Source organism: Branchiostoma floridae, chromosome 15 (genome assembly GCF_000003815.2).
Source record: "Branchiostoma floridae strain S238N-H82 chromosome 15, Bfl_VNyyK, whole genome shotgun sequence".
In the NCBI taxonomy this organism is placed as follows: domain Eukaryota; kingdom Metazoa; phylum Chordata; class Leptocardii; order Amphioxiformes; family Branchiostomatidae; genus Branchiostoma; species Branchiostoma floridae.
In genome coordinates, this window is record NC_049993.1 from 698905 (window position 1) to 717616 (window position 18712).

The window sequence follows — 18712 nt, forward strand, 5'->3', positions numbered from 1 at the left end:
AGCTAGGAGCCACACAAAGATCACCTGTACGGTATGTTACCTGGTCCCCAGAGGTAGGAGCCACACAAATATCACCTGTACGGTATGTTACCTGGTCCCCAGAGGTAGGAGCCACACAAATATCACCTGTACGGTATGTTACCTGGTCCCCAGAGGTAGGAGCCGCACAAATATCACCTGTACGGTATGTTACCTGGTCCCCAGAGGTAGGAGCCACACAAATATCACCTGTACGGTATGTTACCTGGTCCCCAGAGGTAGGAGCCGCACAAATATCACCTGTACGGTATGTTACCTGGTCCCCAGAGGTAGGAGCCGCACAAATATCACCTGTACGGTATGTTACCTGGTCCCCAGAGCTAGGAGCTACACAAATATCACCTGTACGGTATGTTACCTGGTCCCCAGAGCTAGGAGCCACACAAATATCACCTGTACGGTATGTTACCTGGTCCCCAGAGCTAGGAGCCACACAAATATTACCTGTATGGTATGTTACCTGGTCCCCAGAGCTAGGAGCCACACAAATATCACCTGTACGGTATGTTACCTGGTCCCCAGAGCTAGGAGCCGCACAAATATCACCTGTACGGTATGTTACCTGGTCCCCAGAGGTAGGAACCGCACAAATATCACCTTTAAGGTATGTTACCTGGTCCCCAGAGGTAAGATCTGATGCATGGGCGGTACTGTGACTCGTATTGGTTTGTACTATACTGTGCAAAGACCCGCCCCTTAGACTCGCATTCCTTCCTGGATGCTACTATTTGGTATCAATTTGATTTTTTTGCCTTTCTCTTGCTCAGCCAGGTGAAAGAAATACTTTTTGGCCCATCTGATCTCGAATCTTTATGAAGGATCCTGCGCTATCTCAATAAACCATATCCCCATTCCTACGTAAGGCTGACTTCTGAAGTGCGCTTGCTGCATTATCAACAGCATTTCTCTTCTTAGTTCTTACTGTGGGTAGCAATTTTTGCAAGTGTAGATGTATGGCTTTACAGCTATTCGTGAAATGTGGATGTCTTTGCTTTGGGGGGCTTCTCCCCATGCGATGTTCATCTAAAGACCCTTACCGATTCTACCCCTTTCTTTCAGCAGCCTTCACAAAGTATAAAAAAAATCAATTTCGCGTATTCTATTCAGGTTTACTCGCAAACATTATGCTCTAATCAGAGGTGTAGAAAAGCGGACCTAATCACTCTTCCGACACGTACGAATGACAATTAAGGGTACTTTGTACTTTTACATAGATCCGATAGGTGGCGCATCTCGTGATGTTAAATATAGACCACCTTTCGTGAGGTGTTGCTAGGTAACGGAGTGACGTGAGACGAAAATATTTCAAAATGTTATTAAGGGGAAAGTATTCTTTCGTTTACTAACTAATCTGAATAATCGGTGGAATTAAGGTCTTATTCCTGTATTACTCCGAGTGTGGAATTACTTCGAGTGTCCGGGCCGAAAAAAATTATGCCCCAAAGCGTGTTTTTATGTTGACCATAAATTCTCTTTAATCGATTCGGACAGATATGAAAAGGATTTGAGATGAAAGCTTGTGTATTACTCGCATGGTTATGCATGGAAGTTTCCGAGCTGACGTCCTGAGTGCTACAGTCAGACCTTTCGGGGCTCAAATGGACCTTAAGCGGCTGTGGCCGCTGGCTTCATTTCGAAATGCGATAAAATTGTTCCGTGGGGTAGATTTGGGTGACAATTTTTTTATTGCCTAACGAACTAGTGCACTTGCAATAGAAAGCAAAACATCTCCAGATATACTAGTACTGTCTTTTAATTGGAATTGCGGGCCTATAATAGAAGTTGTGTGTTTTAACGTGTATTCCTATGCGACGAAGAAATTGTGGAATGTCCTTTTGAATATCGGCACTAAGATGCTCTGACTCCACTGGTGGGGAAGTTTTCCTGACTGAAGGGTGGTGTTGAAAAGTTTCTTTAAAGGTTGTAGAAGTTGACAATCGCCACATTTTAATATCTCATTGATAATGGAATCTGTTCCACATGATTTAATGACCTTCAAATTGCGAAGACCTTCTAGAATTTCTTCTTCTGAGATATCGAAGTCCAGTGGATTTCCTATTGAATTTTCAAGCGTGTTATTAAACTGGAATGTCTTCTGTGTGTCTTTGGAATCCTGTGTCTGATAGTGATGTTATGTTATCTGTTGATATGTTAAATTGTTCAGGCCATTCTTGAGCAGCATGTAGAATAAAGTCTTTATTTGGCTCCTTCTTATCAACAAAATTCCGATAAAGTTTTAAAATGATTCATCTATTCTTCAGGGTTAATTATAAATAACATTATTATCCTTCTGTTTAACGTTGTCTTCCAGTATTAGTGATTTGATTTCCCTACAAAACTTTTCTGGATTTTCCTTACTAACGTTAAGTTTTCTGAGATTGTGTAGCAGCATGGTGCCTATATTGACTATTGTGTGCGGGTCGCCGTTTCCCGAAGGATACAGATCCCCCCCCTGTTGCCAAATGGCATCTTCCAGTTTCAAGATGGCGGTCGTCGGCTCAAAATTATGGTAGGAAAAGTCATGTTGCGTCTATGTCGATGCTAACACTTCTCATAAATGTGGCATTGTTCTCCAGAATGGCTGCCAAGGAGTTCTACAAACTGTCCCCGATCAAGATAAGTATCAATTCCGTTACTTTTGTAAGCACAGCGTCAGTGAACTCTAACGTTACCGTTACGTGCCTTGTCGCACGTCACAGTCCTTTATAGATTCTTTGTCGCACGCATAGCGCTGCCTTGTCAACAAGTTCTTGAGTTGTTGTCGTCCAAAGTTTGAAACAAAATTGGCCACTGCAGTTCCAAACAAGAGTTGGGAGACCTCATAGTCATACCTCCATGAAATATTCTTGTTATGACTTGCACATCTGCATAATTTATGCTTGGTAATGTAACTTCATTCTTTTATGGCTTCCATATTGGTGTCACAATTACAATTATCCAACTAGCCTCACTTCTACTACAACGACAGTCTGATGGCCATCTCGCTAGTGTCACTTCTACATTCAAGTACAATCATTAGGCTACAGCACAACAAATTTGCTCATTTTGGTACTTTCTCGTCATGTTGACCGCATGTTATGTTTGTGTTCTACGGACTCTTGTTATGACAAGTTTTTGTATCTTTGCACAATAATTAGGAGCAGAAGTCCGGGGCATTGACTTGAAGCAAGAGATTCCTGCAGAAGTCATCGAACAGATAAAAAAGGATGTGACAAAACATCGCATCCTCGTGTTCAAGAATCAAGGCACCATCAGCGGCAGCCGCCATGTTGAAATCAGCCGCTGGTTCGGAGAGCTGGAGTCCACGTTCTACAAGCATCCGAAGTCGCCACATCCCGACGTGTTCCGTGTGTCTAATGATGAGGCGGAGGGATGTACCGGGGTAGGCAGGACAGGCTGGCACATTGATGGCAGCTTCCAGCCTGCGCCGTTCGGCTACTCCCTGTACCACATGGTGGTAGTGCCTAAGGAGGGAAACACAGGTATGTTAGATTGTGGTGTACTTACTGACATGTCCCTGTGGCGCAAGTGGTAAGTTTGACCAGCTTGGCAGCAGGGTGAAGATTAGATGATGATGATGTGGTGGGTTGACGTGGCGCAGCGGCAGCATGTTTGTCTCGTGACGGAGAGGTTGCGTGTTTGAATCCGGCTGCCGTGTCACTGATCTTGTGCTCTTGGGAAACGCACTTTACACCGCTCTCCTCACTTCACTCAGGTGAAAATGAGTACCTAGCTTCAGCTAGGGCCGTCTCTTGGATAGGACGTTAAATGGAGGTCCTGTGTATGCGGAGAGCCACACCCCATGCACGTTAAAGAACCCCCACACGTGCGACGGTGCGGTGTGAGATGGAGCAAACCCTTCTGTCTGGAGTTGGTGATTCACTTCAAATCACCCGGCTGGAGGCCTGGCAAACCTTCATACCGTATCAGCCACACAAAAGGGTATGTCACCCCGTAAGGGGCGTTATAACCCCGCCGTGACATGTGTGTATGGCGGCTTTGAAAAGGTGTCCTTTGACACGCTCCGCCATACCCTCCATTGCCATCGTATATGGAGAATCCTAATGAATAAATAAGTAAATGATAAATTGCTCTACTAATGAGAGATTGTGCAGCACAGGCTACTATACACGGTGGTAAATGTGTTTCAGTGTTTGCACCGCTGAACGAGTTGATTTCTGGACTAACAGAGGAACAGCGCTGGCGCTGGGAACAGCTCTGGATGGTCAGCGACCGCAGAGGGGGACCTGTCCACCCCCTGATCTACAGCCACCCACTAACAGGAGCAAAGGTCAGACTTCTAAATATCCCAAGGAGGAACCTCCTTGAATATCCTAAAGGGAAGTTAACATTAGTTCACCTTTATTTGCAGGGTAGTCTATATCAGATTCTGTTGTTTTCAACAATTGGGTATCAGACTATCAGGATATTAAGTAGATGAATAGATGAATGATGAATAGATCATGCAAATTAGGTCTTTATTTGCAGAATGTTCTATCAATCTACCAATATTCTTCTCTTACTTATTTACCGATGTCACATGTTGCAATAGTCCTATAATGGAACAGAAAGGGTTTACACAATTTCCTCATTAATTATGCAAATTCAATATTTGACTATATGAAGCATCACTATAAGCTATCTACATACCAAAAATCATGACAATCCGTCAACCCCTTCTTGAGTTATTCCTTTTCAAATTCTGAAACTAAACCGGCCCCTGCAGTTCCAAAAGAAGCTGCTAGGGAGCACAAACCTACACCACTTTCTCTCTGCCCCAAGAGCTATCTACCGCTCAAATATCAAGACCACAGCATGTCTTTAGTCCCAAGAAAAATAATATAGGTTTTGCTATTGCAGACCTGTAAGAAAAAGCCCCATTCGGGGGGCACATACTGCTGATAAACCAATCAGAGAGCTTCTTTGTAGTCACATGATAGCCAATGAGCTTCCTGCATTTCTTCAACATGCATAATTTCAGTGTAAAAACAATTCCTTTTATTCATAATAGTGGTATCAAATCAAAGGAAGAGATTCATTGGACAAACCATGCCATTAAAAGCTAAAAACTTGACTACTAACCTTGTTATATAAGCTTCATATGGTCACTCCAGACTTTTTGCAAAATTTTATCTATTTTTTTCCGCCCGCCCGCCCCAATATTTCTCTGAAAAAATCTGAGAAGCAACAAATTAAATTGGTGTGGCTTAAGCACAGAATGTATGAATAACGTTGTTGATGACTTCTTGCAGACGCTGTGTTTTCACCTGGGGATGACGGAGTTCTTCCTTGTCGGCCTGCCGAGCGCGGAGAAGAGAAGAACGGACTGGAAGGAAACCAACCAGCTTCTGAGGGAAATCCACCAGGAGTTTGTCAAAAACAACAGAGCAATTCAGTACTCACACAAGGTACAGTTTACCAAAAAGTTGTTACTCAAGCATTTGGATATGCAGGACTCGAAATTCATTTTGGGGATTAGGTGCACTGGTGCAACCAGCTTAAAAGATTGGGTGCATCAAAAATATTTTGGGTGCACCACTTAAATTTAAGTAATAACCTAATAATAAAACTTACTAGTTACAAGCTATCAAATTCTTAAACAACAGACATTTTTATTATCTTTCTAACACTTAGATGTCAAGAATATGATGTACATGTATACTAAGTATACTTTGATATCTTTACATACATAAACCTAAGAAAATATTTGGGTGCACCCTGTGCACCCAGAGAAAATAATTGGGTGCACAGCTCCAATTTTGGGTGCACCTGGGTGCACATGCACCCAGTATTTCGAGCCCTGGATATGGTTTTGGAAACGGTCAGACGTTTCAACTGGAATCCACCAGTTTTCGTCAGTGATACTTAAGTGATCTGGAAGAAACAGGTCTTTTATACTTTTATACTATGAATGAAGACAATTTCAGATGTCCAATAGGAAACGTTGTAAGACAATTCAGACTGAAGACAACTTGGGTTCCAAAGAAAACAAAGGTAAGGCAAAGTCAAGCTGAGGACAATTTGGATTTCGTAGGATAGCAAGGCTAAGACACAGTTAATGCAAATGAGTAAATTAGCTCCTGTTGTTTTAGTTGCAGGAGCTAAAAGTATGGTTTTCCATATATTTTCCAAAACCATATTCAGTTGCTTGAGTAACTACTTTTTGGTGTATCTTATTACATGGATGTCTAACCTGCATCGACGTAAGGTGCAGTTTAGCTGAATGTGGATTGTCAATCATAATTATACAATGCAGCATACTCATAAAAGACATTCAAGTCTTATTGTTGGTGTACAAAGTTAACATATTGTTTGGGGCTTGTCTGTCTGTGTGTCAATTTTTGTTTTACTTCATTGACACAATTTATGCAATCTTTTCTAAATCAGTCTGCAAAACTCTGTCCAGTCTGAAAAGATGGGGGTTCTGGCAATGCTTGAAGCTAAATTCAGACAGCACTGAATACTTAACTGATGCACATTACTATAGAATTGGTAGCATCATGAGCTTACAGCGTATGCCCCCAAGCAGACCCTCTTTTCAGACTGGACATGCACGGTTTTCTGCAGTCCGGACTCGACAGGGTTTTCCGGAAACCCGGTTTTCCTAGGTTAATCTCGTGTTGTTTCAGTGGGAGGCTGGAGATTTCATCATCTCAGATAACCTGGCGGTGGGGCATGAAGCCAGCCCACAGACTCAGCTGCCTGTGGAGCAGGTGGGGCTGAGAGTTCTGCACAGAACTACCGTCAAGGGGACAGTGGCACCCAGGAAGAACTATACTGTAGAACCGCCAGCTGTGCATGGAGAGCTATAGAACTTTTTAGTTTCTATTACTGATGAAAAACAGTGGACGCTGTTTGAAATGTCTAATAAGTTATATGCTTATATCCAGCGGTTAAGATTGACCTTACTACATACTGTACAATGTGTGCAATAGAAAAGAGAGGCGTTCACAATTCTGCAGATCACAACAAGCTGCTAGAGGGCCCAAACCTACACCTCTTCATTCTGACATCAAAATTTCAAATCCGCTCGTCCAGCACAGAATATACAGATACCAGAGGTTCTGCTTCAGCTTCACCAAGGAAAGCTCTCTTGGGATTCGAATTTGATCTTACCCGACATTCAACTTCCCAACATCTACCGACACACCAAACATCATTACAATCCACCCAGAGGTTCTGGAGTTATTGTTGACCACAAATATACATAAACATAGGCACACATACAAACCCTAAACAATACCTTCATTTTTAAAAAAAGGTAAAACTGCTTGCATCAATAAGTTTCTTTCAACATTTGAACATATGAATCATGCCAGATTTGTGTTTGATTCTTCCAAGGTGTGGCAGTGCATGTAAGCTATGACAGTATTGACTCTCCCCTGGTAGGTTACAGTTTTAAAATTTGTGATTCATGGAAGTGTGAACTGGTGTATCATTACAGGAGTAAATGGGGCAGTACCATAAAACCATAAAACCCAAAGCTAGAATCATGATATGAATGATGAAAATTACACAGAACAAAAGTCATGAGGTCAGAGCTCTTGAAAATTTGTAGTTGTAATGTCCATACAAAGATAACTACTAGGACTGTAAAACTACATTGTAAATGTATTAGTCAAGCTTTTTGACCCATAAATGTAAAACTACATAGTACTACATGTAAGTACATAGTTTAAAGGAACGATAGTGCCCAAAACAATTCTGTACACTGTCAAACTGATAGCCAACCTTTTAACTGTGGAACAGGCATTGTAGACATGTGTAGCAGTTTAGGGACAGTAAAAAGAAAGAAACAAAAAAACTTCCTTCCCACAAAGAAACTTACACTGTAGAACTGCTAGCAAGGCTGTCATGTACAAGATTAAAAGAAACATAAATCATGATATAATATAGAATATTTGTGGTACAGCTGTATATTTAAACCCATAAACTGCCGGCAGAGTTTCAGCCCTATAAAATGCTATCAGTGCCAGGGTTGGCCGCTGACCTCCAGAAAGAAACCCCCGAACAAGGCCAAAGTCCCTCACTTTCGGGGTTTGTGCGCTACATGTACGCAAAGCTGCTACTTCGGGGGAACACGCTATCCCAGATATAACCGGGAGCGGCACACAGGGCATGTAATGTGTGCCGGGTATATCTGGGCTTGGCAGTTTAAGGGTTAAATCAAGCTATAACTTTAGTATAAGTCACAACCTTTTAGTTTCCTGTAAGTGTAGAACTACACACAACAACCAGGGACGATTGCACTACAGATAGACTTTGGGAGCTGTAGGGGATGACTGTTTGCAACTGTAGGTCCATAATATGATATAACTACATATAGATGAAGTGTAGAAAAACAAGGTAATGACAATCATAAATTCATAATATGTACTGGTTGACAGTTTTCCCACAATGTTACCTTCAACACAAAAAGAATCAGACTTGAATTTTAAGCTCCAGTTACTTCTCATCAGTATTTATCACATGAAAATTTAATGATCCCTGAATTTTACAATATCATTCAGTCTGTTTTGTATTTTTGAAAATCATTTTTAAAGATGCTGATATTCAATTATGTTTGTGTTTATAGTGCATTTAAAAGCAGTACTTATCCATTTGTTACTGAGTGAAAGCTGATTTCAAACCTTTGTCAAAGTCTGTAACCAGTCTATTGAACTACTAGTAAGTCTGTCTACTTCTTTGTGTTTTAATGCATTGCTGTAATTTTCACCTGGTCTTTCATTCTAACTGTAATAATGCAGTTTGTCAGTGAAAGTCATTCTATTATTGTTGTGATTAAATGAGTTGAGACCATTAATTGGAATATTAACACATAATAATATATTCTGATAAAGTGATCTGTCTAATTGTAGTTTTGCCTCAATCTATTCTTTTAATTGATACGTTGGTTACCGTATTGAATGTGATCTTTTCAAATGAAGCAGTCATAAGAACACTTGTCTAGTAACTTTATTGTTGTTTGTTTGTACTGAAGACTACAAGCTTTAAGCTGCATATCCGGATTTGTTTGCACCACTCACACTGGGAAGGACCCCTAGTCTTATTGACAGTGTTGTAGGTTCTTTAACCTGCTTGAGGTGTGCCTCTTCTTAAATATGGGACCTCCATATAAGATCCTATCCAAATGGTGTAAAGTGCCTTTCCCAAGGGCACAACATTGCGTTCTAAGATGACAAGACAACCACAAATACTAGTAAGCTGTATTCTAAGTGTGTCTACTTTGACAACGAAAGGGCTATTTTTTTAAATACATCCAATTAGAGTATACATGTACTCTGGTGCCAAGTTAATTATTGGTGTGACAATTTTGCCATTTACTGTGAACTGAACATTGATGTATTATTGTCATTGGCTTCCCCAAAGAGGTTCCTATGTCTATGTGTGGACAACAATCTAAATCTCTTTGAAAGGACAAGGCATACAATGAAATATCATACTAAATTTCACAATTCATCCATAACTTGCATTCTTGATGTTCAACCACATACATGTATGTGTACATACAATTTGGGGTGGGTACCGGTACAGAAAATTCAGGTCCGGTTCAGGTCCAGAGGATCAGGTCCTGGTCCGGACCTGATTCAGTATGTGAAACCGGGTGAATAGACGATACTTAAAACAATAGTCCATTTCGCTACAAAGGAATCTGTTTTGTGGAGTATTCGACTCTCACTGGCATTTTTAAGTCCTAAAAGGCTAAATGCCTCTGCACGATTGACTGTAAAAACTTGATAGAAATGACTATAGACTCTGCTGTACTTCACTGTTGTTATTTTCCTCGACTGGTAAGCCTTAAAATGTCTGACCATATAATCTATTCGTTTTTCAATGGTTCCAACATCCGTTCCACCGAATTTTTTCAGGTCCGTTTTTTCTGGACCGGTCCAATAAGAAAAAACGGTTCTGTACCGGTACCCAACCCTACATACAATACTATTGAAAAATAAACTTCTTTGCTATTATGAAAAAACACAAGCAGAGACTACTAAGTATTGGAGAAATGTAACATTTTTAATAGAACTATACAAACAGAGCAGCATGACTACCCACGAGTACTACTGTATCAGCTTCAATCAAAATAAATATGCACAAATCATCAAAATCACTCCACAAATGTACAGATCAATGATTCCTGAGTAATCAAAAATACACAAATATGCCTATAATTGATCTAAAATCATGTGAATGATATACAATAGCACAACACAGAACTTACCTATCACAAAAGATATAGTACAAATACATTGTACCTAAGTACATCAGTGGACAAAATGTAACCCACACAAAACATGTCCAAATTGTGGCTCCTTCAAATATATGCAAGTACATGAAAAAATTACACTGGTTCTGATTCCAGGTTTGGAGTTATTTTTCATACCGCCTCCATGTCATTCCTGAACAGTTACTAATCTGTAGTTTTATTACAATCTGCATTTTTAATGCCTTCTATCATATCCATCTTCATGTAATCTCACATTCTTAAGTTGAAAACTGTAATGTCCCAAACTCTCAGGAAATGAAGACATTAAGCAGACAAATTAAGCTTCGTTACCAGTAAAATGCACCTGCCATTCCTGCTGAGGTGGTTATTTGTCCACCATCTTGGGGAGGGGGGCAGGCCTCAGCAAGGCTTTTATTCACTCATTGGCAGGACAGCTTTCACAAAAACACAAGAGCACTTTGGTACCAACAATATTAACACTGTACATGTTCAATATACTACATGTTTTTCAGACAGGCATTGGTCGCAAAATCTCCATTATATCCTGGACAAAAACACCAGTATGTTTTCCAGATTTGATAGATGTTTTTGTCTGTTAATGACAAGAGTGATGGGCACGCAGGATTTAATACTTTCATTTCATTGAAATTCAACTAGGTCATTACAAAATCATAATCCTGGTGTCCATCCATGGAAATGACTGGAAATAAACTTAACTGTCCAGTAAACAAACGAGTAGGCTTGTAACATAAACACGATAGTATACATGCTAGGCACACTTTGAATATTCAGTTCAACAAAAGATATTTCCAATATCTGCCACAATGACTGCAAAAGACTGCCCACACCAGGATGGATTAATGTACAGATGTGTGTAACACAGTAACAGAGATTGCGCTTTGGCCATGTCTATTCCATTATATGGATGACATCCTCTGGAACCCCAAAACGGATGCAAGCTTGCGAATAAAAAAAAATTTGGCCCAAAAACGTTGCCTTCATTACTAAACCTAATTAAGTGGTCAGGAAGGTCCAACAGATGACTAAACACATAAGTATGGTGTTGTTGCGCACGCAGATGTCATCCATATAAGTTGAATCAACATTGCCTTAGCTCTTTAATTTCCTAAACATATTTTGGTGGTAACTTTTGGCCTTGCTAACATGTTTCTTTGGATGACATCCTTTGGATATCCAAAAATGCAACAGTGCTACAAATAAAAAATGAGAAAAAAAGATGCATAAATTTTGAAATCACAAAGTCTGTAAAAATCCAAATGTTGTAAAAGTAGATGAAAACAAAGAACAGGATTTTTTCATGATTTATGTATGTCACAATTTCATGATTTATATTTCCTTGTTGTTCCAAAGGGGTATAACTTCCTTAAACCAAAATCTGTCGAAGGAGATCTCAGTTCACATGGATGTCATCCTTAAAACCATGTCTGCAAGCCTACTATAAAGACAGAGAAATTAACAACACTACACATACTTAAGATACAGACTGATACCAATGTACACCCATATAACACGTTTAGGACAATACTGCTATTATAAATAGAAACATAGTACAGTACACAAAACCATGGAAGGAAACAACCTTTCAATTTTACTATTGAAACCTCCCTTGACTTTTCAGGAGATACTGTAAGCTATCCCTTGTCTTGCCCCTCGAAAATGTAACAATGTCGAAATCCTCTGATTTCAAAGAGCATAAAACTTAGCAGCAAAATATATACCTTAAAATACAATAAATATGTGTTGTCCTGTACATGTAAGTTCTTTATTATTGAAATGTTACATACAATGTACATGTACAAGAGGCATGCCAAGTATATAACATGCTGACTCTTACCATAAACTTGAAGAAAAAAACCCACTGAAAACGAAAACAATAATTTTTGGGTAGTAACTAAAAATTCTGGTTACTGTAAAATTAGATTACAATAATTGTACTGCAGGGAAGAAAAGTTTTGAACTTTTATCCAATTTTTATCCGACTCTTCTCTCTGTATGAAAGTGTTTATGTCAATGTTCATGACATGACTGTTAGTTTCAAAGCCCTGACCATAAGATACCTCAGCTTGGCAGTGTTTTCCAGTATTAGCTTGTAAGATCAAAGAGGAACAAAAATCCACAGATAACACTAATTGTTGATTCCTATGATGTAAATTTAGATTCAAATTTGCATTTGATAAGTCTATGAGTGAACCTTGAACAGTTTGGTTACATATGATGACATCTCATATCTTTTGGAATTCAGGAAAGTTCAAACATCTCTGAACTCACAAAAAAATGTTTCTGGCTTATACAATGTGTATTCTCCTTTTTGTTTTAAACCATCTTAAAACCTCCATAGATTGGGAAATTTGCCCTGGAAAAATAGAAAAACCTTGCTGCTTCTGCATTTTTCCCCAATTGCATGTAAATTTTAAGCCAATATGACATTTTACACATGAAACAAAAAAAAAAAAGATTGTACATGCATTAAAGTTTGTGAGAATTTAATTTTGCAGTTTGGAGAAAATGGGGGGGGGGGGGGTCCATGGTGTTTTTAAGTTTGTGGTTAAAACAGTTACAGTAGAGCTACATTTCGTACAGTCACACAATGCAAACACTGGCACCTTTATGGACAGCCAGTTAGAAACCAAGCTATAGTGGACGACCCCAAACCTCGCTCACTCGGTGGCTTTTTTGGTGGTTAGAGCAAATAACTAGGCTGTATGACACCATATACAGCCTGCCCTTGGGTGGGTTATTAACATTTAATTGATACATCATAATACACTACAGTATACATGTACAGTCCTTAGACAAAAGGGTATGCAACTGTGAGGGCAGAAGAAGCAACAAAAATCTTTGTGGCAGTTCAAAGTTTGTGGTGCGGACGTTGCTGCAAAACTTGCAAAATATCATTAAACAACCGCAAAAATCTCTGCACTCATAGTATTTCTAGTAGCACACATATGCCATGTGTTCAGGTCTGGACTTATAAGTCCGAACCTGAACTTCTGCACCTGAATCTGAACATGAGTCTACATATAGTTAATATGCAACAACAACAGCAATGGCAAGAAAATATACCACATGACAAAGCCAGTGTAGGTCATAGATGCCTGCGTGTTTTTCCATGTGCAAAAACTACAGAAAGATATGCATGATCCATATCATCAGAAAGTTTCCTCATGTAATTTTAGCATTTCAAGTAAATCAGTTTGCAGAATACAAGAATTTCTGGCAACTACAGAAGGTAAGAAGCCAAAGCAGTAGTGGGAGGAGTACCAAACTGCTGCTAGAAGTTACTGTTAGTTGGGAAGAGGGGATCAAAATGAAACAAATGAAAAGATGATTGCCATGGCTGTTAATGTTATAATCAATATTCAAACCCCTTTCAGAGCAAAGGTCTAATATTCTTTTGCTATCATAATGTCTCTTAAATACACCTTATAATTTAGGATGATTGTTTCCAGTCAGCAAATGTGGAGTTTTATTGTTTTGTCTGGGTGGGGGATATCTGAGTTTGTTTTGGAAATGTCATACAATGAAATACATACTTAAGTACATACATAGACCTGGACTTTCCTGCGGAGTACCAAGCAGCCTAACTAGTGAGCTCTGACATGCTCCGAGAGTTGGTTCTATACTGCAGACTACTTTGTACAGTGCCATACATGAAAATAAGTAACTTCAGAATCTGCATTTGTACACATACGGGCATCAAGGAGTCTTGGCAGCAATATCTTAACTTTATTACTAAGAGAAGAGCACCACATGTACTACTGGCTTAGTGTACCATAATATCTGTAGTGTTTCTACACACGCTTCTCCTGCACACAGTTTTACACATGAATACTAAGTCTGTATCTACCTAAGAGATGTTTAACCCAATACAAAAATAGTCCTTATCATACTTCCTCTGCAGTTCCGCCGCATCTTAACCGGAACTTGCCAGTCTTCCATTTGATGCTGCGAGACGTCGCACCGCGTAAAAACCACCAGTAGGTCAGCGTTTCCCGCAGCAGCCAGGCGATCAGGAACTCGAATTTGTTGACAGACGAGGCGCCCATCATCTAGGGGGGGGGGGGGCAGGGGGGAAAAAGCTGGTTAATTCACAGCTATGGTGGCACAGAAATGTTAGTGGTCATTTCATGTTTCTGGAACTCAAAACCACAACAGAATTTTTGTTTGACTTTGAAGCAACAACATGTCAATTTTGGGGCCTACAGATGTCAAATATACCTTACATATATTCTACAGGTAACTAATTCCTTTCTGCAATGTTTAAGGCCAGCTAAAAAGGAAAGCTAACTTCAAAATTGAATAGCCTACAATACTATGCAAAACATACACATGCAAAGTCAAGTTCTCGCACCTGTTTTACAGTCCATCATAATAGAACAAGCTTGACTTTACATGTATATCGATAGGGCTTTTTAAGCTGGCCTTCCTTAGATTATACAATGTACTTATAGACCTTCCCAACATTGACTGTAACTTGGAAACGCCCTCCAACTCGTAGATACCCTTTTATTGATCGGAAAAAGTCTGGAAAGGCAGCTAGAATAGCCCTTTTCACATATACCAGAACTGATAAGGCCATGCTCACACCTGACGTCACAAAAAATCAGTCAGTCAATTAGCCCGGCCTGAGTTTCAAACTATGGGACAGCCTTTTGTAAAACTTAAAGTGAGAGCTTGACTGGGGGTATTTAACTGTATTATATAGTAAGCATTCAATTTTAAGTCAAGCTTTTCTTAAGAGATCTGGACAAGAACACAACACAGTTCTTCAGCCAAGCATGGTACGTGTGATTACTGTACATGTACCCGGCAGTGCCCAGATTGAATAAAGCACATCACACAGAGATATGTGTGTGTTTATGGGATGGTGCCTTTGTGCATTTGTCAATGTATCTTCATGCAGTTTGAGATACTTGTACATTTCTTTGCTACACTGTTCAAAGAATCAGTACCCCCTACCTGACAGGTTCTGAACTGCAGGTAGTCAGAGATCATCCAGGCAGTGATGTGGAAGATGAAGAAGGTGACCGGGTCCCAGATGAAGAGATGGTTGAAGGCCCAGCTGCAGATCAGACCCAGCAGGAAACACTCCGTCATCGGCTCCCACATAGCCAGGAACGGGATCATCGTCACTCGCAGCTGCGTCCACCTACAGACAAGTAAGGCAGTTAGAGATGGCAGACTTCACCCCAGCAGATGATAAAACCCTCTTGAAGGACATTCAGAAACTACACTACACATGTAGACAGACAATCTAAAAACAATACTTTACTCTTGTTTAGTGAAGCAACAAAAAATGTTCTCTGCTTTAGCAATGTGTTTGAAATGTCACAGGTTTTAACACTTGTGGGAAACAGAGTCAATGATAAAGAACTAATAATAAAAATTAAAATAGTTCAGTTCAATATTTGAAGCACGGGGGAAATGCAGAAGAAACACACAATGCAGAAGAAGAGATATAATCTCCTGCGTGTATCATTCCATCTTTCCCGAGTCAGAGCTTCTAATGTTTGTTTACGAAGATATATATCTGACAACTTTCCTTATAGCCAATTAGAGACTGTGATTCTTATGTGATTCCTGGTAGTCAGTCACACCCTAGGAGGAGAGCTGGGCAGAGGTGATAGACAACAGGGTCCTATGTCCTTATCTCTGGGGCTAATTATGGGTGAAAAATCAATTATCCATGGATATTACCTTTGATTCTATTTGGTTTTGTTTCTGTATCCTTCAGTCATACATAAGAATCACATTGGAAAAGTGTTCTAAAATTTAGTATGTGTTGACTGTATGACTGAGCTTTGTGAGGTCACTAGGTTCTGTAATGTTGGCATCCATCTGTCTCGGAAGACAATGGTAGGCAGACAGCGTGGGTTTGGCGACCCGTCTGCCTGGCCTGTACGTGATTTTTTAAGTTGAAGTAGGGGTGTGCACTTCCTTCTCCACCTTCTCGTCTACTGGTGCACTAAGTCCTACAGGGGCAGAACTCAGGTTCTGTAATAGAGCACTACAGAATGACTGGAACAGGTTCTGTAATAGAGCACTACAGAATGACTGGAACAGGTTCTGTAATAGAGCACTACAGAATGACTGGAACAGGTTCTGTAATAGAGCACTACAGAATGACTGGAACAGGTTCTGTAATAGAGTACTACAGAATGACTGGAACAGGTTCTGTAATAGAGCACTACAGAATGACTGGAACAGGTTCTGTAATAGAGCACTACAGAATGACTGGAACAGGTTCTGTAATAGAGTACTACAGAATGACTGGAACAGGTTCTGTAATAGAGTACTACAGAATGACTGGAACAGGTTCTGTAATAGAGTACTACAGAATGACTGGAACAGGTTCTGTAATAGAGCACTACAGAATGACTGGAAGTGGAACAGAAGGAAGTGGACTGATCTTGATCCTGATCTAACCTGCTCATTCTGGAGCTGAAGGCTCGGATGGAGTACGTCCCACAGTTCTGCTGGGCAACCTGGTTACTCATGGATGCCTTCAGACCCCTGCAGCACACAGGAAACATACCGGGTCAAAATACACTCAAATATACACTTATTCTGTGTCATTCCTGTGTCACAAAGATGAAAATTTTGCTCTAGAAAAAGATAAAAAGTGTATATGGGCATCGTAATCCAAGCATCGTAATTTAGAGATAATCTTATGTAAAAAAACATATGCACTCCCCTATACCTGCAGCTGCACATGTATCGTAAAAAAACCCACCTATCTACCACTGCCTTGGCCATGAAGTAGTCTTCAGCCAGGTACTGAGAGAAGACCTCCAGGCCTCCGGCATCGTCAATGACTTTTTTACTCCAGAGACTGGACATGCCGGTCACACACAGGATGCCCAGCACGTTAGCAGAGATGTACATTCTGGCGTGCGCAGTGCCGAAATACACCTGTGTACACGCACAGAAATGCATGATGTACAAAATGACCAATAAACTGGTGGACTGATAAGTATCTGATACCAGCTGAAAAAAGAACAAGTCATGCCTTCAAATACCAAAGTTACCAACCTAGGATTGATGTGTTCAAAAATTCATACTTTCCCAGAACTATCGTAGAGTTGAATTTGTTATCACAAAGTACAGTAGGGGTATCTTCTCTGGATAGTTTTAAAGAATGCTTGCAGATAGATGTGCAAAAGTTAGGTGTGACAGGTCGTTCAGTGTAATATAACCAGCTGCTGCCGTGCCGCGTGCCTGTGAAGCTGGTGTATTATGCAGAAGGGTGGTTATACTGGCTATATAGATACAGATACAGAAACAAGTGCTGACCATTCTGTGTTCAGTAGTAACAAACTTCCACTGTTAGTTAAGCTCTTGGGACAAAAACTGAAAATAATTTGGATACCTTGAAACCACATGCACATGCAAATGTCCACACCATTTCATACTTCCTGCCTTTACATACAGTCCAAAATCAACTGTTCCCACCTTCTCCAACAGGCTGGAGAACCCTTTCCTGTCACACACATACGGCATCTGATGCACCACTCCGATGTTGTCTGTCATGTGCCCCGCCATGTCTGTCAGCGTGTCTCTACTCACTGGGAGGTACAACATACATGTAGTTACAATCAGCTTTCAACAAACCTGCAGATAGTTGTGATGTCTACCCAGTGTTCTAGCCAGCTTGACATTTTTCTTTCCGTCCCCTGGATTTTGAATGGAAATCTTGTCGAGCCTAGGAAGGTCTTGGGGCATGCTTCCCCAGATAAATTGTGAAATGTAGACCTTCTGAAACGCTATTTCCTGCACTTTGAGGGGTAAACTTTGCTGTTAGATTCAGCTTGGTTCAATGGCATCTGTTTGGGTGAAATGCTCCACAGGGATTTCAGCTCACAGAGGACAGAATGGGCAAAATTTTTTCCGTCCCCAGCAGCAAAATTCCAAAAAAAGGACTGAAAAACGGATGCTGGCTAGAACCCTGCTGTCTACCACAATATTAATTAGGTCGGTCGGTGAAAAATATCTTAAAATGTTTATAAAGGTTGTCAGATTCTTCTCTTTAATACCCCCCTCACATTAGGCGAAAATCGATCGGACGACGAGTCTGCGAGCTCTAAATTATGAGGAGGCATGACCCTGACGGGAAGGGAGGAACTCTGCCATTTCTTCGTCGGCATCAGGTTTTTGCCTCCTGGTAATTTAGAACTCGCAGACTCGTCGTCCGATCGATTTTCGCCTAATGTGAGGGGGGTATTAAGGGGAGGAATCGGCCCACCTTTATAAACTTTTGAGGAAATTTTTCGCCGGGCACGGGGCCCGAATTCCGAATCAGCAGGATTCTAAGCAGCATCCCCCGTGATTCCGCCCTCCTTTCGGAATTCTGTTGCTGGGGACCGCGAAACAGCTGCCCATTCGGTCGTGACCGAAGCTCCACCCCGCATTCCGCGGCCCCACCTG

The 18712-nt window shown here is 40.6% G+C and overlaps 2 protein-coding genes across 3 annotated transcripts in view; one reads left to right on the plus strand and one right to left on the minus strand.

Annotated features, from left to right (window-relative positions):
• Window positions 1-1681: 1681 nt before the first annotated feature.
• LOC118432532 (alkylsulfatase-like) lies at window positions 1682-9099 on the plus strand. 2 transcript variants are annotated; one of them, XM_035844147.1, is made up of 5 exons: window positions 1682-2655; window positions 3173-3521; window positions 4191-4330; window positions 5292-5447; window positions 6648-9099. In XM_035844147.1, exons 1-5 carry the CDS (start codon window positions 2572-2574, stop codon window positions 6849-6851), a joined length of 933 nt encoding a protein of 310 aa, XP_035700040.1. In that variant the 5' UTR covers window positions 1682-2571; the 3' UTR covers window positions 6852-9099. The 2 variants fall into 2 exon arrangements, with proteins under 2 accessions (XP_035700040.1, XP_035700041.1); XM_035844148.1 differs by having other exon boundaries at window positions 1695-2655; window positions 6669-9099.
• A 942-nt stretch (window positions 9100-10041) lies between these two features.
• The window catches only part of LOC118432531 (ceramide glucosyltransferase-like), a 17142-nt gene continuing 8471 nt past the window's right edge, over window positions 10042-18712 (minus strand). Inside the window, exons 5-9 of the mRNA XM_035844146.1 lie at window positions 17741-17853; window positions 17022-17200; window positions 16715-16801; window positions 15248-15437; window positions 10042-14337 (exon numbers count right to left, since the gene is read on the minus strand). Coding sequence (XP_035700039.1) covers window positions 14173-14337; window positions 15248-15437; window positions 16715-16801; window positions 17022-17200; window positions 17741-17853 — 734 coding nt within the window. The 3' untranslated portion in view covers window positions 10042-14172. The remainder of the gene's footprint in view (window positions 14338-15247; window positions 15438-16714; window positions 16802-17021; window positions 17201-17740; window positions 17854-18712) is intronic.

Coding starts and splice junctions, on each gene's coding strand:
- LOC118432532 (XM_035844147.1), top strand. CDS start 2,572: ATGTCGATGCTAACACTTCTCATAAATGTGGCATTGTTCTCCAGAATG. Junction 2,656..3,172: donor ACAAACTGTCCCCGATCAAG/ATAAGTATCAAT, acceptor TTTGCACAATAA/TTAGGAGCAGAAGTCCGGGG. Junction 5,448..6,647: donor CAATTCAGTACTCACACAAG/GTACAGTTTACC, acceptor CGGTTTTCCTAG/GTTAATCTCGTGTTGTTTCA.